General features: G+C 44.0%; 2 protein-coding genes across 2 annotated transcripts; one reads left to right on the forward strand and one right to left on the reverse strand.

Moving 5' to 3' along the window:
- On the forward strand, window positions 1-1,878 carry LOC123113901 (transcription factor bHLH106). The gene is made up of 2 exons (XM_044535220.1): window positions 1-471; window positions 1,022-1,878. The coding sequence occupies exons 1-2, from the start codon at window positions 202-204 to the stop codon at window positions 1,505-1,507; spliced, it is 756 nt and encodes a 251-aa protein (XP_044391155.1). The 5' UTR covers window positions 1-201; the 3' UTR covers window positions 1,508-1,878.
- A 13,412-nt stretch (window positions 1,879-15,290) lies between these two features.
- Window positions 15,291-16,003, reverse strand: LOC123113902 (uncharacterized). Its single transcript, XM_044535221.1, has 2 exons — window positions 15,810-16,003; window positions 15,291-15,713 (listed from the first exon to the last, which is right to left on the reverse strand). The coding sequence occupies exons 1-2, from the start codon at window positions 15,892-15,894 to the stop codon at window positions 15,517-15,519; spliced, it is 282 nt and encodes a 93-aa protein (XP_044391156.1). The 5' UTR covers window positions 15,895-16,003; the 3' UTR covers window positions 15,291-15,516.
- Between the last annotated feature and the right edge of the window lie 6,589 nt (window positions 16,004-22,592).

Consider the following 22,592-nt stretch of genomic DNA (forward strand, 5'->3'; position numbering starts at 1 on the left):
TTATTCTCGCCTCTCCTCGTTCCCCCATCCCATCCGTCTCTCTCTTCTCTCCTCTCTTCGATTCCAGTCCATGTCCGAGGAACAGTAGTTAGTTCACGGCACAACACCACCGCGGCAATTAGTTAGTTAGTTAGCTAGCAGCTTGACGAGGTGTGATCGAGGCAGAACCTGGGCGAGAAGCTCTAGGTAGCTCTGGCGGGCATGTTTCCGGCGGAGGCGTCGTTCGCCGGCGCCGAGGCGGCCATGCTGCCGCCCTTCTTCGTGGGCTCCATGTGGCAGTCGGCGCCGGGCGGCGGCGTCGCGGCTGCCTTGTCCGAGGAAGACGAGGTAGCCGCCGCTGCGGCTGCCGAGGCGGCGCACGACCGCGCGGTGGTGGCGACGCGGAACCACCGTGAGGCCGAGAAGCGCCGCCGCGAGCGGATCAAGTCGCACCTCGACCGCCTCCGCGCCGTCCTCGCCTGCGATCCCAAGGCAATTTCATTACACATCTAAGTCCTGTGCCCTCGTGATTTCCCCCTAATTTAGTTTCTGCGCAACATGCTCGATCGATGCGAGATCGATCAAGCGAAATCTTTTATTGAAGAACTGGATTGCCTGTCATCCATCTGGAATTCTACCGTGGATTGCAGTGGGTAGATGCTATCCCCATGAGTAGCTAGCTGCTACGGTTCTCAGCTCAGCTAATCCTTGTGATTAAAGCTGGATTTTGTGTGTGCAAGTAGCACTAGAATGGAGCCTCTCCTAACTACTAGCTGCTATCATCCTATGAATGACACTGACTAGCTAGGTCAGGTTAGGGCTGCCCCTCGTCTCTTGGCTTGTTCCTCTTCATGATTTGCTTCTTTTGTGCCTAGTACCATGTCTACAATTTTGCATAATTTTTCACATTCTCCTCTCTACCCTTTTTCATTTCTGATCAATCATAAGCTCTAGGGTTCGTCATTTGAGAGATTGATTGTGCAAACAAGGTTTCTTGATGAACTTTAGCTCATGAACTGATCTTCTACATGTGTGTTTACAGATAGACAAGGCAACGCTGCTGGCCAAGGCGGTAGAGAGAGTGCGGGAGCTGAAGCAGCGCATGGCCGGCGTCGTCGGCGAGGCGGCCGCGCCGGCGAGCCACCTGTTCCCCACGGAGCACGACGAGATCGTGGTGCTCGCTTCAGGCGGCGGTGCCGGCGGCGCGGCGGCTGTGTTCGAGGCCTCCCTCTGCTGCGACGACCGCTCCGACCTCCTCCCGGGGCTCATCGACACGCTGCGCGCGCTCCGCCTCCGCACGCTCCGCGCCGAGATGGCCACCCTCGGCGGCCGCGTCCGCAACGTGCTCGTCCTCGCGCGCGACGCCGGAGAACACGCTGACGACGACTACTCCTCATCCTCCGAGGACGGCGGCGCCGACTTCCTCAAGGAGGCTCTGAGGGCCCTCGTGGAGAGGCAGGGGGCTGCCGCGGGCGACCGGCCCAAGAGGAGACGCGTCGCTGACATGAACATGCAAGCGGCGGCTTAATCAATCAGCTAGTTGGCCGGCCGGCGGCCATAGCTCATAGTATCTGATACGGTTGCATATGGCGATCGATCTCATGCATGCCATGGTAATGGTACTACTACTATACAGCGTGTTAATTTGCTTTCAAAGTTAACTAGTTTTGTGTGATGGTTAATTACTTCCAATTCTCCATATATACCACTATATGGCTAGCTAACTCTCCTTGGTGATGCCAATATGCCATGTATAATTAGGGATATATATTACCACTCTTTTAATTTACCATTAGGGTTTGCTTGAGCTTTAATCAAATGTTGCTTCAAAGCCATGGCAAACCCAGCCCCTAAAATAACAGTTCATGTCAGAATATATGCACAATGCAAAGTTCCAGACTTGATTGCCATATGCTACATATACATTGGATAACTCTGGAAGCATTTCTGTTTACAAGATCCCACACAAGTCCATTTTTGATTATGTCAGGCCATGCAGCTAGCTAGCCATATATGCATGCATGCATGTAAGACAAGTCTTCGGATCAAACGAAGATGTTTGCATGCATACATGTAGCAATGCATGGCAAGTCCTGAGATCAAAACAAAGATGTTTGTTCCAACGCATTGCATAGCAATGTAGCAGCATGCTTCCTGTCTGTCTGGTCTTGTGAATGAATGAATGTTTGGGGCTTGGACATATTGAATGATCTAGGCATGCATATGCCAGTTTGATTGTTTGAATATGGAGGAGAGGAAAGGGGAACCAATCAATGATTGCTTGTGTTGGTGCATGCTGCAGTGCACAGAAGTATGGCTAGCCAGTGTGGCATGCAGCAGTGAGAGCAGCTAGCCCTCATGACTACACATGAGTGCATGCATGGACTAGTTTGCTAGTACTGGTACTACATGCATGCTGATGCCTGCTGCTGCATGCCCTGTCTGGTCTGGGAAAGGGGGGAAGGTGGATGAGCTTTTGTTTCTTGCTGGTTTCCTTTTGTAATCTTGCTCCTCTATGGCTTTTTTAGAGGGAGGAGGGAGGGGCAGAGATCTCCATGTCAGGCCACCCACTGTGTCTATGTGCATGCTCTTTTGTGGGGACAAAAGGAAGACATGGGTGTGTGTAAAAATGTAAACTTGTAATCAAGCCATTGCTGTGATGTGCTTTCTGCCCACACTAGCTACTTGCTGGGGCTGGCAATGGCATGGCTACTTTGCTGGATAGCTTGGCAGTTGGCACGCAGAAGTAGGTCACATGAATACACATACCTAAACACTTGAATCTAGGGCGTGGAAGTAAATGTGATTGGTTTTGTTATTGTGACACTGTGTATATGGTAAGTAATCCATGGGCATGCCAAGTTGAAATGGAAAAAATCAGGCATTTCATGTACGCAAGCAATAATCAACTAAACCAATCACTGTCTTCTTTCTGAAAACATGAATTGTCATCAATGTCCATATTGCAATATACTTGAAAATAGTGAGACATCGAGTTACAACATACATAAGAACTTTGATTCATAGGATTCAAAATAGATAGGGCACGTTGTTATGCAGAGACCGGATAAGACTTCATTTCAAGTGGGGTCTGGGTTTCTGCCTAGTGGTAGGTTCATAGTGGTGCATCCATGTTGATTACCTAGGGTTCCAATCCTATCTCACCCGGGTGGGTTCTATCTTACCCACTGGACATCATTTTTGATATCTTGGTGTGATGTTTTGAGTGAACGAAATATCCCTTTAAAAGAGATAAGCATATTCCATGTGTCAATTCATAATCAACACCAAATAATGTGTTTGAATTCGACAAGGAGAGGAAAATAGGAACCTATTGAGAATTTTTCCAAGAAGTTAGATTCCGTCAAAAAATTCCTTTAAAACTGAGAGCAAAGTTCCACATATTTTTTTCCAAAGATTCATTACTCAACAAAAATTCCAAGGATTTGAACTCTTAAAAGAACAAATTCATTTGAATCATTGAAAGCTAAGAGAGAGGCCAAAAGACACATGGTGTCATGGAGTGCAATACAATTACTGGTGTGGGCACAGATTTATGTAATTATTTCATCATAGTTTCCATCATTGTTTTACCAATACTACTAATACATCATTAAGGAGGACAGACTTTCAGAAGATCACATGCATATGTGTACGTAAGGCTGTGTCTCTGCGGCACAGTACTAGTATGTCGTTGCTAGTTCCAATCTTTTTATCAGACGAGAGCCAGCTGCAGGAATCACATGTTTTCTACATCGAGATAAGAAAAGAATGCCGTGTGTCTGTACGACTGTATATATACATATGTATGTCAGGGCAGGGCCGGGCTAGATGGTAGCTAGCAGGGCATGGCAGAAGTTCTGATCCGAGCTCCCAGCAGAGACAATGCAATATTAATTGTTCAGGGTTATGATGCGTACGGGTATGCATTGTTTTCATGATTTAAGCATGTATTTTATAAAAAAATAACCATAGAATCATCATGGAAATACTCCCTCCGTTCCTAAATATAAGTCTTTTTTAGAGATTTCAATAAAGACTACATACAGATGCATATAGATATTTTTCACAGTGTAAATTCACTCATTTTGCTTCATATGTAGTCCGCATTGGAATATCTAAAAAGACATATATTTAGGAATGTAGGGAGTATAAGTTATTCAGCATAACGCATTGGAAACTATTTTTAATGTGAATCGAATAATATATTTTTCATGGTATATAACTAATATTTTATCAAACAAAATAATGGAGAAATGTCTTTCCATAAGTGCGGCCCTATAACCCCGAACGGAGAAAATATATGACACCATCCGTGACCACCTAGGTTAGAACTTCATATTTGAATTTCATTAAGTTACAAATTATATATGAAAAAAATCTGTTTAAAAATGATATATTATTCGGTTCAAAATACACTATTATGTGCAAATTTTTAGTGATTATGAGTGTTTAAACATATGTGACGCTCTACAAAAATCAAGGGCTACAGATCGCAGTCATCACCAGCAATCTATCTATAAATACACTATGCTCCTTAATTTTGGAGCTCTCTCATTTAATTTAGGTGTCCAATATCGGATTTGGTTCAGGATTTTGACTGGGTCAACAATTTTGATTGAGATCATTTTAAATTTGGTTCATAGTTTTTGTTCAATTGAGGTGTTCAATTCTGGATCTGGTTCCCAATTTTGAGTGGACCAAATATATAGACATGCAAATCTCTTAAGTGTTCTCAAAAAAATCAAGGGCTAGAGTGAAGAACAAGAACAATTTTTTTGCGAATACAAAAACAAGAACAATTATCTATTAAAATGCAAGAAAAAACTTTACACTTCTCCTTTGGCCTGACTTTATAGCGCAAACACTCTATTTAGGGATTATTTGGATTGTAAGATGTTCATATGATCTGAATCCCAATGATTTTTTTCCCTATGAAGGCAATTTGGATCATAGGATTGAGACTGTAAAATTCATATGGAATCCATTCCTATGCCCCCTATTCCACACGTTTTTCATGTTCCTACGTTTTTTATTTACCTGCAATCCCAGAAAGCCCTTACAGTTGATCGAGGTGCAATGGACAATGTGCGAGGAGCGAGCAAAAGGAACAAAGTGTTTGTTTCCTCGAAAAAGCTTATCTTGGAGTGTTCAAATGCACCATGGTGTTTTGCCTCCGAAACAGTAACATGTGTTTACTTATGGTTTTGCTAATTTTCAGCTGGAATTTTCTTAGTCCTCAATTGGTACCGGGTATTGTTGAAGAACTGTGCAAGATTTTATTAAAAACAAATTGAACTTTGAGAAAAAATCCTACTATTTTTGCACTACACACGATCAAATTATTACCACCGAGATCATGAACAAATTTGTAAATCAACTAAGGATTAGCCAAATTGACAACTGCCGAGATCAGATTTCATTTTTTTATAGTCGAGTAAAAAAAAGGTGGATATACATGAGCAAATTTTGTAAGAGTAAGAAAACGTATGAATAAATTTATAAGACTGACTGAAAATTAATTATATTCCGGTCCATGAAGACATTAAAAACAAATCATGTTTAACTAAATTTGCTCTTGTCCTTGTCCAGTGCTAGCGAGACAGGCTGCCTCTTCCTTTTAGAGCATATCTAGTAGACCCCGTATAACGCATGAACCCGCATAATTCCGGTGAGTATACAGACTTGGCCCAACTTTCTGGCCAGATCAGAGCCGGTATACTCGCCCGGCCCGTAATTCTTTTTACCACGGCCCGCAAAACTTACCCCCGAGGCCGTATAACTACGGGTTTGCGGGGCAGATACGGGTCGAAACCTTATCCCCCGCCACCGCGTTTCCCCGCGATTCCCCATTCCCTCTATCGCATTTCTCGCCGCCGGTGAGCCCAGTTCCGCCTCCAGCCGCCATGTGGGGCGGTATGTGGAGCTCCGATCGCAGCTCCGACCGGGGCGACGCCCCCGAGCGCGAGCGGTGTGTGCGCGCGGACGGCGCAAGGAAACGTGCGGCCAAGAAGTGGACCAACCAAGGCCTACAGTCGCTGGCGTCGCTCCTCCGTCGCGAGACGAAGGAGTGCGACCGCCGGCACGGGAGGACGCTCTCCTCGGCCGCGGGCTCTTCCTCTGCCGCGTGGCTCACCTCTGGTGCGGCACTTCTCCCGTGAAGAGGGAGCCGGAGGAGGGCGAGCTCGTCGCCGTCAAGCGGGAGCCAAAGGAGCAAAAGATGTACATCGACCTCGTCGGCTCCGACGAGGAGGACTAAGCTCCTCCACCGCGTCGGCCTTGCCGCCGCGAGGTCGGCCATTTTGGTAACCGCCGCGAGACCGCGGATCCCCCCCCCCCCCCCCCCCATAGTAGAATGTAGTATGTACACTATGTTGTGATGAACTATGAATGTCAATGTGGTTGTAATTCCTCCCGCGAAAGCTTTTTTTGAATTATACAGTTTCATATATGGGGTTTATTCTGCAGTGCACGATTTCACTTTACAAAACAGATCTTTCTTAAATTGTAAACGCGTTATGCGGGTTGGCATTATATATGGTCTGCTAGAGATGCTCTCGTGGCCGTGCCGCCATCTGCTGGCTCCATCGGTGATGCCACAGGCCACACGCGCGCGAGAAAGACGAGAAGATAGATAGACTGGCGCCGCTAGCTGGCTGGCCGCCGCTCGTCCAGTCGTCTTCCAGATTGCAGACGATGAGCGAAATAAAATGGCCGCAAGACGGACACGTGCATGTACACGAAAGTGACAACACGACGAACCAGTGGGAATGTGTATTGAACATGTATCCTTGTGTGTAGAGAATGTGCATGTGTCGCTGTGCACGTACGTAAGGCTCTAAATCAGCCGCCCTGCACAGTGACAATAACCAGAGGGCAAATACGAGTTCGTCACGACCGAAGCATATCTTGTGGAGTACACGTGTGTACGTATTTAATTATATTCCAATTTGAAAGATGAATGGAAAAGGAAAATCCCAAGTGCCGATGTGACTTCATGAACCCTAGAACCAAATCCTCGTGCTGATTTTCCAGGGACGAGGGCCAATTAAGTGTCCCCTCTCTTGTAACAGCGACCGCCGTACGTCCCTCTCCCAACAAAGCAGTGCCGTGCGACCGCCGAATGGCAGCAAAACCATGAGTTCTTCACAGTATTCGTTATCTTTGGAAGCTTTTCCAAATGGGTAGTTTCACGCGAATTTCATACAAGCCAGTTTCTTTAATGAAAGAGCGAGAAAAAATTGGGTTATTTCAGCATGTGCCGATTTATTCTTGAGCTAGATTCAAAGCTAACTGAAATAATGGTCAAAATCCATCATACTTTCATGAAATGTTTGACATTGTCATGAAATATTTGTTTGTATTTCAAAAAAGTTGAATTCTTCTCCTCGTCATCGAGCCAGCGCCTTTTGTTTCCTACTCGTGTACTCGACTTGCCACCATTTCCCCGGCTAGGGTTGAAACTTTTGTCGGCAATTTTGGTGTGTACCAAAATATTCTTTTCTCTCTCAAAATGTTGCACTAAAATAAAAAAATAGGTTCAAATATTGATTAAATTCATTCGAGATATTATATAACTAAGTTCGAAATGATCAAAATTTTCATTGATTTCAGTGAGGGATGAAAATATATTCATTTCCAAAATGTTAAACCATGCTTCTCTACGTCCATCTTTAAGCTTGAAACAGACTACACACCTATCAAGAGACATCCAAAACTACTGAAATAGGACCATAGTCATGTCGATTGGAGAAAATCACCAGGCATCGTGGTACCGAAGACACCGAACTATCTCCGAAAAGGGGCGGCTTGCCACTTAGACAGCCCCCTCGCTTCGGGTCATGAAGCGCCGCTCCTGTCAGGAGATGGTAAGGACTAAGAATGGAGACTACAAGGACACGTTTATAAGGTAGCAGAAGACCGAGACCACCCTAAGCTAGAGTTGAGGACGCTACATGTCTTTTTTTTTTGCGGGTGGAGGACGCTACATGTCGGTGACAAGGCAAACACAGAGTGGCAACCGAGGGGCACTGGGGCTCCGTGGCGGTGCCCTCAAGAGGAAGACGAGGCACAAGGCCACCGTCGTCGAGCCCGAAAGGATGTACAAAAGTTCTCACCCCGGAGCCCTGGTACCGTAAGAGGACCTACTGCGACGCCCTCAAGAGGGAATCAACACCCATAATTGTTGTCATCGTGTCTGGCACGGGAGCGGGAAGCTATCATGCATCCACCTTTAGCAAGGCCGATCGACGGTGGTACTATCAAGCATGTCACGTCCACTGTGTACGTAGACGGGTCGGTCTGACTCTACCGCCCCAGGTCCATCCAAGATCCAGCCCCATCAAAAAAGATACTAGAGCTCCATCAAATGCGTACGTACGGCGGTGGTTGTGGTGCTGTGGATGGATGGACCCAGAGCACGTAGGCACGTACGTACGTGGTAGCCGCGGAGAGAGATGGACGGCCACCCCACCGGCGCAAGTAGCTGGGCGTGGTGACGGCGGGTACTTGTCCGTCGCGTGGGTACAAAGGAAGCGTGCCCGCACGCAAGGGGATCGAGCGCAAGTACCACTACAGGGTTGGGTCCGCCTCACCCTCGTGTACGAGTCGATCGGTAGCCCCGGGACCATCCTTAATTTTCACACACACACACACACACAGGCACGTCTCTCTCGTCCGTTCTCCCTCTATAATTAAGCAGAGCTGCATGCTGCTCTCATGTGCAGTTCGGTACGTGATACCTACGGTACTACAGCTAGCTAGCTACGCGCGCACGCGGCCTTCATTTCATGTGCCCCCTGTCGCACGGAATGTAGGAGTATGCTAGTACAAGCTAGAGCTTCACTGCATCGGTCTCGATCATCACGTATGTATATGTGACACGTACGTATGTACAAGTAGGGAGTACTACTGTATATACATCATACATGCATGTGTGTATCCTTAATTGCTTCCTTATGTGGGGCTAAAGTACTGGCCATGAATGAACGAGCAGGCTTGTAGTACTGACCACGAGTACGTTTTCATAATTAACCAGAGTATGAGAAGGAGAGAGAGAGAGAGAGAGAGAGGCGGCACAGAGAGAGGGTGTGGAGAGGAGGGCGTAGAGGATCCGGGGCACGCGTGCTGCGAGTTGTGTCAGCGGCAATCATCATTCCCTTTGCCGGTCCCATACATGCAATGCAACCAACCAAACGCTCTGTCCCTTTCTTCAATCCCTCTCCTCTCTCCTCGCACGTGACGATCATGCCGTCATGCTCAAAGGCCCCGCGCCCGTCTCCACCTCGCCACTCTCCCTATCAATTGCTAATCATGGTTGCCACCTTTTCATTCCTCTAACTAATCACTGCTAATCATCACCGCGTCTGCGTGCCCGGCCTTAACCACTTTATACAAACATCGCCTTTCTCTCTTTCTTTGGTCCTTTCTATCTCGGCCGGCTAGTCGGCTCCTTCCATTCCTTTTGCCTATGTATGTTTCTCCTTTTCATTTCACACCTACCTACACAAGCCAAGCTTTGTTGCGTTGCCCGTGTAGCTAGGCAAAGGGCTCTGCCTTTCGCTAATCCAATTCCCAAGTTGGTTTGACAGCTGTTGTGCACACGTTAGACATGTGCTTAGAACCCCGCCATTAGCATGCCACGCTTTTCTAGTCCCATAAACTGATTTAGTGGGGTCCATCGACACGTCGACTGAGATTTTTCTTTATGTCTAAATAGAACCTAAAGCATCATGCTTTTTTGGCGAAAAGGCCCACAACCTTTTTTTTTGTGCAACTTATGATTAGCAAAACTACCATTCTCTCGATTTGTAGGATGAAACCATATTGGCATATTCTACGTACCAAAATTTGGCGCAATTTTTGGCAGAAAGAGAAATAACATACAACCAACGACCAATTAGTTAACCGTCTCCAGGGTTGGCCCTCACGTAGCCGCCGCCTCCTCTCCAGTAAAAGGTCTTCCGCCTCGTCTTCCATTGCATTAGGGCCATGGGGGCGTGGTGGATCCCGGCTCTTGCAGGTGGGAGGGCTTCGTTTTTAGATGCTTTCTTGATTTTGTTAGGGTTTGTGTCGTACTCAGGAAGACGAGACAGTGGCGGCTCCCTGAAGATGGAATAATGTTCTCCCCACCTAGCCCCGGTGTACCTTCCACGGATCTTGCAGGATTCGGCCGTTGGTTGTCTTTGGTGGATCTACTCAGATCCTGTCTTTATTCGTCTCATTCGTGCGTCTTCGGGTTGGATCCTATCGGTGTACGCATCTCTTCATCGTTGGCGGTTTCTGTTCTAGTGTGCTAGTCCTATGGGGCCCTAGCACAACTACTTTCTGATTGTCTACTACAACAAATTTTGCCCAGCTCCAGCGGGGGTGAGGCGATGACGACAGCGCGTCTTTGGCTCGCTTCAGTGATTGTGTAGTCATTGCTAGGTGTTCTACGGATCTTGATGTAATTTTAATTTTTTAGTGTTCGTTGTACTGCCATGATTGGAGATGAATAGAGCGGAAGTTTTTTCCAGAAAAAGAATGACCAATTAGTTAGTAGCAATTGGTATGTTCCTTTTTTTACCAAGGTTGAATTCATAATTGCTACACTTGTAAAACACGCAAAGGCTAGCCAGAGGTCACACTCTCTCGCTTACCCAACAAAAAGAGTTCCGACTCTTGTGTGGACCACGAATTGACAAGAAGGTGGAAGAACCTAGCTAGTTCCATCAAAGCAATTACGAACAGACACAGATGAATAACGTAATTACCCAATCTACCGAAAAGAACCAAAGGTACAATGTGGCGAGCATCAGCTAGGAACCAAGCTGGCCCCGAGTCTCATCCATACATCCATCATCTCCTGGCTAGCTACGGCTATCTAGCTAGCTCTCCCCTTGGGAAAGTTATTACTGCCTTTTGGATCTCCAAGTCGTAATCACTAATGCGCAGGTCAAACCACGGCGCCTAGCTCTCGCTATAGCCGGCACGGTAATGTACCACGCTCAAGATGGAAAGGGGTATGATCGGTAGCTTTTGACATGCGCGCTCGAGAGTCCATGATTAACCGCGAGGCGAGGCGCTAAAAGACGAGGAGGCGGCCAATGCAAAAAGACCTTTGGAGCCATGGTCGATCGACGAAATGAATGGAGAGATAGACGATCGTCGACAGCCTTCGTGCCCTACTCTACTGGCGTGACATGTTTGGGTGTCTCCTGTCCTGGCCACTGCGTGCAATGGTGAAAAAAAGGTAAAGGTGGTTTGAGTTGTTCCTCGGATCGTGAGAAGTCACTCGGTCACTCTCGCTCGTTCACCAACGGGGTAGTCGCCGTGCATGCATGCGTGGTTACTCAAAAGAAGAGACTCGGGCGGAGCGGACGGACACGCGCGCGCGCACTCGCACGGAGCGCTGCGTGCATGTGAGTGTCAGGAGTGAAAACCATGTTCGATCGACCCGAAAGTTACTTTCCCACCCAGATGATCAGCGCCACGATCGAGCACCACCTTTTCTTAATATTGCTCGATAGGAGAGGCGATGGGATGGAACAAGAAGTAGTTAATCTTATGCTTTTTGGCAAGATTAGAGAAAGCTAACCGTGGTGCATGCGTAGATCAACTAGGTTATTCTACGATGTAATGTTGATGAGCTAAATTATTTCCACAGGAAAAAAAAATCAGGGGCCCGCCCAAAAATCTTGTAGTAGTGCCCCTGGACCGTGTGCATGCATCCTACTAGCACTGTGGCGACGAACAGTATGGTGACTGATGCCCACTGCACGCGACAGAGCGAAATGCTACATGCTTCCGCTGAAAGGAAAGCCTGGGCTGAGACTGTAGAGGCAGGCACGCCACAGTTACGGGCACTTGTCCCGCGGGGGATTCAGAATAATTTGTCCATCGACCATGTAGTAAGCAATTAGGCCTCGGGCGCCGCGCCCCTGTGCGAGGCTGAGACAGCGACCGTTCCTGGTTTAGGCCAAAAGAGAAGGCAGGAAGGGAGAAAGGGAGAAACAATTTGTATGATCAGACCCGCCCAAGCGGAACAGTGTGCGCGCGCGTGGTTGAAATGAAAGATGCCATTCTTTTCAGATTGGAGTTGTCACGGCTTTTGCACGACAGCGGTCTGCTGTTTTAGGGCAGAGGTGGTGTACACACTTTCTAAGTACAGTTCATGCGCACCGAAAGTTGGCCATGGTATGAGAGAGGTTAAGATTGTTAGAGGTCAACCGGCCCATTGGGAGTTTTCGGCAGCACGCACTGGAAAAATCCTGCGTCGCTTTTGGTGGAAAAGCTAGCCGGCCAACAACACTAGTTACTTCTGGTCAACAACACTAGTTATCAGGCAGCTATCGGCTCATCGGCAGTCTATCTTTATTATTCCTTTTTTCCTTTTCGATTCGAAATAGGCTTCACCTCCTTTCTATCGACAGCTCTGCCTCTGGGGAATGTGTCGTCGTGCAGCGCCTTCAGCTCCCTTTCGTGGATGTGTCCACTACATGGGTCTTTACTCATTTTATTCAGAGACTGTATCCCATGCTAGGTAAATCATCTGTCGAATTTTCTTTCAAGAAAGAAACATCACCGGTCGAGTTTCACAGGTAGGATCTCTCTTGGCCTTGGTTTGTCTGTCACGGTCGTCTCGCCCCATTCCGTCACTCACAGGGGTTGCTTAGAATCCTACTACACGTAAAAGGACTTCAAAAGCTCAAATCATCCTATGCCAAATTTTCGTTATCGTCAATCTGAAAGCCACTTCTTTTTCGTTAATTACTGCAATTTTCCCACTCGCCATTTTGTTTTTCGGGTCCGTAATTTTCTCAGTCACTCTTTTTTAGGATATTTTTGAGGATAATTTTCTCACTCTTTTTTTTTTGAGAAATGGATAATTTTCTCACTCACTCATGCCATCGGAAGCATAACTGGAAACCACCCACATAAAGCCCAACCCATCAACCAGTATTCTCGGCTCGGCCCACTTTCAACTAGACATTTACGGGATCGGCTGCGTCTTTCTTTCATGGATTTTTTCTGTTAGTTTTATTCGGTTTTCTACCTTTCTAAAAAAATCGTTAATTTAAACAAATTGAGAATATTTGAAAATTCTTGTTTTCTGAAATTTCAAAGATTTTGTAATTTCAACATTTCCTATAATTTATGTACATTTTTAAATTTCGAATTTTTTAAATCCTGAACATTTTTTTATTCATGAAGATTTTCTAAAATTCGGGGACAATTTTTTGAAGTCATGATCATTTTTTTAAAATTCCTGAACAATTTTGAAGTCATGATATTTTTTAATTCATGATTTGTTTTCTAAATTCAGGAACAATTTTGTAGTCATAAACTTTTTTGTAAATTTGGGAATAAATTTTTCAAGTCATGAGCATTTTTAATTCCTGATTTTTTTTCTGAACTCGGGAACAATTTTGAAGTCATGAATTTGTTTGTAAATTCAGGAACAAAATTTTGAAGTCATGATTTTTTTTTTAATTTGTGAACAATATTGAAGTCATGATATTTTTTTACTTCATGATTTTTCTGAATTCGGGAACTGTTTTGAAGTCATGAACATTTTTGAAAATTCGGGAATAATTTTAAAGTCATGAATTTGTTTCGAAATTCATGAATATTTTTTAATATGCGAACAATTTCCAAATTTGTGAACATTTTTTTATAATTTGTAAAAATGATTAAAATACGGTGAATTCATGATCACTATTTCAAATCCAGTTTTCTTAAGTTCAGAAAAAAATTCCAATCTATGAAAATTTTGGAATTGGGAATATTTTATGAAATCCATGAAATTTTTAAATTCACCATCCCTTTATAATTCATGATTTGTATTGTATTTGTGAATATTTTTAAATATCATGAGCAGTTTTCAATTTCATTAAAGCAAAAAATTAAAAGGAAGCAAGGAAAAGAATAACAAAAAAAAATGCCCCCTCCTGCCGCTTTGGGTCATCCCAAACCGCGGGGGTGTGCGTTGGTGCGCCCCGCACATCCCTATGCCCCAAATAGGACCACTCATTTCCCTCCTTCCGGCTAGTTTGAAAGATTTTCAGTTGCAGCCCTCATCTAGCGAATCCAGTTTTCAATGAAAAAAAAAGTTAACACGCACGGAAGATGCAGGTCTACCTTCCAACGGGTTTATCACTATATACTATCTCAATCCCATTTTTTGTAAATAGAAGTTTTATTCCATAATTATAGTGTTATAGTCAAAGAGGCAAAAGCTTCTCGATACATGGGGGGCCTTGTGTGTAGGCAAAGTTCGACTATAGTTTGCCAGTCGATTTGCAACTCTGGGTTGTTCCTGTGGAATCTTCTGTGGAATAAACTCGCCATTCCTCAAAGCTCTAATCTCCATGACAAGATGCCCATAAGCTAAGCGAGCAAGTCCATCACCTGAAACACAAATGTTGCCTCCGAGGAATCCGGTTGGACAAGAATCAGGAGGTTCGTATGTTGAATAGCCAACGTCACCCCTTGCATAAGAGCATGTGTCTCCGCTTCCAAAGCATCTCTGCAGTTGAATATAAACCGATGGCAAACATAACACTCCCATCATTTCTCATGAGTATCATACCTGGAGCCACCGATCCATCCAATTCTAGGAATGAGCCGTCAATAGATAAAGTGGCATGGTGCACAGGCGATGGAGGCCAACGTGCAGCCGACACAGAGACTTTTCCTCCGAAACCTTACATTCTTCGTGGGCTGGCATCTCCCCCTTCAATATCTCCTCTGTTGTATATCTCTGAAAATTGCCAGTGGACTTCATGTAGCTATCCAAAAGTTCATCAATAGCTTCTACCGGTACCAGTGTTGTATTATACTTTACAGTACTTTTTTGAGACATAATATATATCACTGTTAAACTAGTTTCTTAAACACTAGCTATATATAGTTGCTGCCACGGCAACAAAAGAAAACGCTGCCATGGTAGCTAAACGCAAATGCATCGTTATTTTTTCTAACTGAGCGACAGCTTGCTTGCCAGTGCCGGGGTCTTTCACTAGTGGCGGTCACCCGGAGTTGGTAACTATATTATCAATGGCGGGTTACTGATAGATGTTTTGCGCCTACGCCTCGTAGCCTGTTTTGCAGTAGTGGATCTTTTTTCTTTAAGATGATTATTTTTGAATTAAAAATATATTTGAAAAATATACAGAGTTGTGTGTATCTTTTGATTCAAAGCCGGGGTTTACCCTATGTTGGAAAAAAAGAAAGAAAAAACTATTTCGACTCGCACCGCGTGTGACAACCATACATATGCTTAAGCATCGAGAAGGATCCGTTCACCGGTGAACTGGACAGTACAAATGTATCGCACAAACAAACTGACTTTTTATTTGATTGAGCTGTGACGCATATGTATACACTGATACACGTGTTTATTTACGGAGCAACATCAACTATCTCTCAAGTGTTGCTGGGCGTGGGCCACGTGCATGTACACCACACCGGCCGTTTCTGCTCATCTCGTCGGAGCTTTCTTATTTATTTTCGGCGCAACGTCGATCTCCCTGTGTGGTGAGCTCGAGCGAGCGATCAGTTCTTTTTGCACGGCGGCGGGCAGGGATTCTCTGGGAGGGCGGCGCGTCCATCGCCACACCGGAACGTCTTCACGGGCCTCGTCTGCACCACGTGGCAGTTCACGCAGCCGTCGCGGCACTTGGGGCCCACGTCGTCACAGAATTGGGCCCCCGACCAGGAGTTGCAGTTGTCGCAGCACTTCGGGAAATTGTCTTAACGCCATCACAAAGATGCAGTCAGACCTTGTTGCGGCCGAGATAGATAAATTAACTACAAGGACGGACGATGAGGATCAGCAACGTACGTACCGTCGGCGGCCAGTGAGTGTGAGAGGATTCCCATGACCATGACGGCCTGGAGGACTAGGATCGCCACCAGCGTGCTGCTCTTCATCGTTGGTTGGTCCTAACTCCTGAACTTGTCGAGCAAAGCTCTTCCCAGTCCTGTCTGCTCGTGGAGTGATGGTTTTGTTGTGGTTGTGTCTGGCCGAAGCTACAAGCAGTCTTTATATATAGAATCGATGTATCATGCCGATTTTCTGCGTCATATATCAATTGTTATCCTCGTGGATATGTGTTTGGGATAAACCCGTTTGACTCCTGGCTTAGCTTGGCCTTTCCCTGGCTTGGACCTGTTAGGCATACATCTCCAATTCTCCATCTTCCACGTCCAGTGCATGCACCTATTTTCTCACAATTACTAGTATTTAATATATATTTATGTTTTATTAATTTAATTCACAAATAAATCATGATGACATCGCTAAGAATATTAATCTCACACTAAGAGCTATACATGTGAGCATGTACTAAGCATAGAACATGAACATTTATGATAACAAGTATGGCTAACACATGAACGGATAAGAGAGGGATGAATAGATCATACCATACCCTCTAGTTGAAAAGGACAAAGTTGTGGCGGCATAGGGTTCAGCAGGCTTCTTGTTTGAGATCTTGATGTGGTCACCCGTGTCTTCAGTGGGGAGGTCAAGGAAGTAGTCGAAGTCGTGGACGTAGACAAACAGTAGCGAGTAGTCGCGCCAAGACGCTCCCTAGAAACCTTATCGCTCTTCTTCTCACGCAGGATCACAAAGGGCGGGGTTTCGGACACCTGCTCTCCCATGCAGTCATGCACGCGTCGTTGGGATGGAGTCGGCCGGATGCGGTCCTGGTGGATAGGTGTTTGGGATAAACTTGTTTGATTCCTCGCATACCTTGGTCTTGTGTCTTTTCCCTGACTTGGACTTGTTAGGCATACATCTCCAGTTCTCCATCTTTCATGCCCCGTGCATGCACCTAATTTCTCATAATTATTATTTGGTATATCATAAATTAAAAGGAAATCATGCTTTGTCGTGCTATTTTTATTTTGGTAAGTGTGCATGAGTTTTCTTTTCTTGTTATATTTGTTAATAATGTCAGCTTGCCACTTAATTGACCAATGAACGAAAATACAATCCATGATATACCAATAACTTACTATCTAAGGAAAATGCAGTTATGTTGTCACAAATCAGAATTTATTTCATACATAACAAAAGAGGTAACATAATAACTTGAAGTAAATAAAAAATTTGGTATGCACTTCTTTTTCGAAAAGGGGGTGGGCTCTTCATCCTCATGATGCACACGACCAAATTTATTAAAAGTGGTTCGATTATTTCAAAGTGCTAAAATACAAAGTGGAAAGACCACAACCGGCTAGAAAGGAAGATTACATAACTTAACCACATAATATAATAATGACACACCAACCAAACAGGTTGGATACGCCTGAGCAGCGATCGCCAGACGGTAGCACCCAAAGGTTATGTGCTTCGGAGTGCCCCCACGCTGAAGTAATGTCCACATATAGATATATGATGTCGCCTGGATGATAACCTCCAAAAAGTTTATAGAACATGGTCCGTTAAAAACGCAGTCATTTGGCAATTTCAAAATGCTCAAAGTAAATCGCAGACCCCTATATATATGAGCCTAAACTTTGGATTGATACCAACTCCCAAGTTACGAAACAAATTTGGGTTCCTTATTGGGGGTGACAAGTTGTAGTGTGCTAGATCAAAGCAACAAAAAGGGCAGGAAATGAAATATGTACAATTGTTTTCTCTTGATTAAGGAAATGAAAATATGTATAATTTTTTTCTCTTGATCACGAAAACAACATTTTTTTAATATCCATGCTAGTTTCTTTTAGCCAAATTATCCTTGGAAAGGAACCTACCGTTGAACAAACCAGATAAAAACTTTAATCTTTAATGGTACGCACATTGATTTTCCAAATATGTTTCCTATGAAACATCGGGCCCATATTGATCGCATACATAGACTTGATAGTAATATCCCGTTCTAGTTTAGTCTCCATCTAACAACGTCAGGCGTAAGCGTCAGGTTGACCAACATCAACTTGCGAACTAAATGGAGCCAAGCCATCCAGTTATCGCCAATCAAGGCCCTCCTAAATTGGATGCGTAGGGGTGTTAATCCAAAAACAGATTAAACAATGGCACCCTTCCTTCGCGCCACATTAAATAACGACGGATACTGAATCGCTAGTGGATCGGCCATCATCAAAAACAAAAGAGCGTCGCATAAAGAAGGGAGACTTGACCTTCACAAGCCCTTCCAAAACGGAGAATATGTATGTTTTGTTTCCACTTGAGATAGGATTTTGGAATTAATATATTTATTATGAAGGAGTTCTTGCCAGACACCTTCCTCATTCTCTTACTTGAATAGCTATTTACCGAGCAAGAGCCAAATTTTAAATTCCAAGTTTTCTTTACCCAGCCTAACTTGGTCCTTAGGCCTAGACAAGATATCCCATTTAGCCAGTCTATGCTTCCATTTGTGTTGATCACATTTCCAGAAGAAATTTAGTATTTTCAAAACCCATTTGGGTATTTAAAAAAAGGACAACATAAACACGACTAAACTTGTGAAAACCGCGTTGATAAGATTTAACATGCCCCATATGACATGAGTTTACCCATCCATGAACCCATCTTTCCTTTGAGTCATTCCTCAGTAATTTTCCATTCTTGGGTGGTTAGCTTACGGTGATGAATGGGTATTCCAAGATAAGTAAATGGGAGGGAGTACACACCTCACACCCAAAGAGTTGTCTATGTTGCCTTTTTATTTCTTTGGCTCTATCGCTCACTCTTATGGAAATTTATTTTTAGACCAGACAGTTGTTCAAAAAGGCAAAGTATCAATTTCATATTATTGGCCTTCTGCAAACCATTCTCCATAAAATGATTATATCATTGGCATACTGAAGGATAGACAAACCCCCATGCACCAGGTATTGAATGAGTCCACCGACTTGGCCATCCTTCTTAGTCTGTGCTATAAAGGATGGCTAACATACCACCGACAATGTTTAAGAGGATGGGAGACATAGTATCACCCTGTCGCAAACCTTTCACGGCCTGGAATACCTTAATCCCTATGATGCCACCCTGAAAATATTCAACCTGATGTCGCCTGTTCGCGGCAAAACCTTTCATACGTAGATCTTGTTGAAGAAAAGGTCATTTAACTTTATCATACGCCTTTTCGGAGTCCACTTTAAAGATAACTTCATCTAGTTTCTATTTGTAAAGATCATGAATAGTTTCATGGAGAACAACCACCCCTCCTAGATATTTCATCCAGGCATGAAAGGAGTTTGCATAGGGCAAACCATGGGGTGAGCAGTAACAGATAGCCCATTAGTACCAATTTTCGTGAATATCTTGAAGCTGGCATTCAACAAACATATAGCTTTGAACTGTTCAATTTGAATTGCATATTCCTTCTTATGAAGCAACCTGATTATCCAAAGTGAGGTAGAACAATACTAAATCATCGTTGAAAAGGTCCTCAAACATGTGTAAAAGTCCACCCTTGATTATTCCGCAACACTTTTGATAAAATTCCGCAGGGAACTCATCCGGTCGTGGAGCCTTATTCCTTTCCCCTTGAGAAATGGCACCAAAGATCTCGTTATCTAAAAAGGTGATGTCAGCCGACGTATATCATCAGTCACCTCCTCGTCCATCATGACGAAATTGGAGGTTGGATGCCCAAAAATATGCTTGTAATAGTTGGTAATATATGCCTTAAGTAAGTCCTGACCAACAATAGTACTTTCATCTTGTTCAAGTTGATAGATTCTCTTTTTCCTACACTTTCCATTTGGAATCAAATGGAAAAACATAGTATTAGCGTCCCCTTCCCAAATAAACTTAACTTTAGCGCGTCGAGACCATTTTAACTCTTTTCTCCTGCATAAGTTTTGCGAAAAAATCATCTGCCTCCTGATTGGCTACATATTCTTCCATGCAAAGGGGTGAGGATTTGACTTTGATATCTAAATTGTTGACAATATCCAAAATACACTCCTTTTCTTTTCTATAAACACCATTCAAGCTTTTCACCCATCCCCAAAGATAGCGGATTTTGAATTGACAGCACTCAATACTAGTTACATCTCATTTCCTAACCATTTGTGAGACACCAAACCAAGATTTTTCGAAAGAGATGGCGGCTTTATTCCCTAAATGAGAATTTTACCGTAGTCCAAAAGAAGTGGGGTATGATCAAAGATGCTTCTTTGGAGGGCTCTAACAGTAAGAGTGAACTTTTGCTCCCACTCAACACTCATCAACATGCAATCAAGCTTCCATATGTTGGAACTTCAAGATTATGCGCCAAGGTGAAGTATCAACCTTTCCACCTGACAGAGCAATCTCTCTATGTCTAAGCTCCCAATGATTGTATTAAACATAAACGGCCATTTTGCATCAAAGTTACTGTTATCTTCCTTGTTGTTACACCGAATGATATTAATATCTCCACCTGACAATATGGGTAAAGACTCCGACCCACAGAAATCGACCAGCTCTACCAGAATCAGGCTTAAGTTTCGGCTGTGCGACCCCACAAACAACAACTAGTGCCCATGAGAAGTCATCACCTTTTGAGTGCACATGGAATTTGATGGAGAAAACCATCAACCTTCACATTATGAACCTCCACTATCAATATGTTTAGACCAAGCAAGATACCGCCCGACCTAGCCCTCGGTGGTAGGCAATACCAAGAAAAATCTAGGCCCCTACACAGGAAGCTCTGGAATGGTGCCGCGAAGTTTGGGCGCTCTGTCTCTACTAGAGCAATGAAATCTAAATTTTGTTCCCTGAAAGTGTCTGAAAAAATTGTCGTTTAGCCAAGTCCTAAAGATCTCTGCTACTCTAAAAAATCCCTCCCATTCATATGAAATTTCTTTCTAAACTTTACACGTGAACTAGGCCGCACCACAAAAAGATCAAACACAATTTTTTCTGCGCTTGCAAGGTATTTTAACCTTGTCTCCGAAGTAAACATATGATTTTTCGGTAAAAACATACCTCCTCTGCGTTCATGTCCTCACACATACTCTGAATATAGGGGATCGAAAGCCATTGAGGATCATGATCCTCATGGGTGTTTTGGCAGCCTTTTTTTAGCATCACCAACACTATGTCGGTCTCTGAGTTCAACAACTCATTCACCGAAGAGGAAACTCCGTGACAGTTGCTGCCCAAAGATACCCCAATTCTTGAAGCTTTCTGAATAATATCATCTTCAGAAGTTTATTCAAACACTTTTATAGAAATTCATACCCGAGGTGGACTGTATATCACGAAGTTTGGTGACATGCATGGCCCATCCTATCTACAAAGCATCATCATCTGGTTGTGCTTGAATCCTTGGACTTGAGTGGCGGGTGGGAATGTTTGCTCAACACTTCTAGGGTCTTTCACCAGTGGCGATTGCTCGCCACTAGTAACCATATTATCAGTGGCAGGTTATTAATGGCGGGTGTCCTCCCTGCCACTGATAGCTATTTTGTGCTCACCACTTGTAGTCCGTTTTACAGTAGTAGGTCTTATTTTTTATTTTTTAGGATGACATTGTTTTAATTTAATAATATACAACTGTGTGTATCTTTCTATGCAAATTCGGGATTTACCCTATGTTGAAAAATAACCACTCCGACTCACACCGAGTGTGATAACAGTCAGCGAGAAGTAGAAACTCACAAGGGCATACAGAGACAAGGTAGAAACTCTCGGGACAGGAGCACACATGCATGTAGTCGTCAAATTGCTTTAATATTCACAAACTTGTTTGGTCTTAAGGCCTTTGATTGCCGAAGTGCGGGGTCCATCCATGCATGCTTTTGGTGGCTTTTGCTAGAGTTACATGCCCCATCCACCCCACCTCCCATGCCTTTTCATTTCATCTTCAAATTTGAATCTACTATATCTTTTCAATCAAAAGTCCAAGTTAAGTTTTGTTTGCATATTTGTGTTCATTGCGACGAGAACTTTCGAACAAGACCGATCTTGAATACATTTTGAAAACTTCTTGAAAAAATCCAAGGTTTACATATTCAGATAGTCGTTATATAAGTTTTTACCAAGTTTCATTTGCTTTTAGGGTTCTAGGTTTAGGATTTGGGGCTTAGGGTTTAGGGCTTAGGGCTACGAATCAGTTTTAAGTTTTAGTTTTAGAAACTTAGGGTTTAGGGTTTTAGTTTTAGTTTTAGTTTTAGTTTTGAAACTTGGTGAATTTATTATCCGTTCTTGTCAAGTTTCAGTAGTTGAAACTTGGTGAAGTTTCAAACACTTGTCTAAACATGCTCAAGAGTGGTCTTGTTCCAAATCCCTCGTCACAACTAACACTAATTTGCAAACGAAATACTAATTGGATTTTGGATCCAAAAAATACAATGGGTTAAAATTTGAAGTCAAGAGAAAAAGCATGGGGGAATTCGAAGGGGATTAAGCTTCAAACACATGCAGGGGTCCACATTCATGTGACCAATCCACCCAATCATGTGGGTGAACCGTGCTATCTCTGCCAAAACATGTCTCATGCAGGAATTCGAAGGGGATTAAGCTTCAAACACATGCAGGGGGTCTAAACACATGCATGTGACCAATCCACTTTACGGATCACGACGCAATAATGTGGCCCACCCTTGCGTGCCGCGAATCGTCGTCCACCGAGAAGGATCAGTTCATCGCTGCACTAGACAGTACAAACGTCAGCGGT

This window comes from Triticum aestivum, chromosome 5B (assembly GCF_018294505.1).
Source record: "Triticum aestivum cultivar Chinese Spring chromosome 5B, IWGSC CS RefSeq v2.1, whole genome shotgun sequence".
Classification (NCBI taxonomy): domain Eukaryota; kingdom Viridiplantae; phylum Streptophyta; class Magnoliopsida; order Poales; family Poaceae; genus Triticum; species Triticum aestivum.

Coding starts and splice junctions, on each gene's coding strand:
- LOC123113901 (XM_044535220.1), top strand. CDS start 202: ATGTTTCCGGCGGAGGCGTCGTTCGCCGGCGCCGAGGCGGCCATGCTG. Junction 472..1,021: donor TCCTCGCCTGCGATCCCAAG/GCAATTTCATTA, acceptor GTGTGTTTACAG/ATAGACAAGGCAACGCTGCT.
- LOC123113902 (XM_044535221.1), bottom strand. CDS start 15,894: ATGAAGAGCAGCACGCTGGTGGCGATCCTAGTCCTCCAGGCCGTCATG. Junction 15,714..15,809: donor ACACTCACTGGCCGCCGACG/GTACGTACGTTG, acceptor GATGGCGTTAAG/ACAATTTCCCGAAGTGCTGC.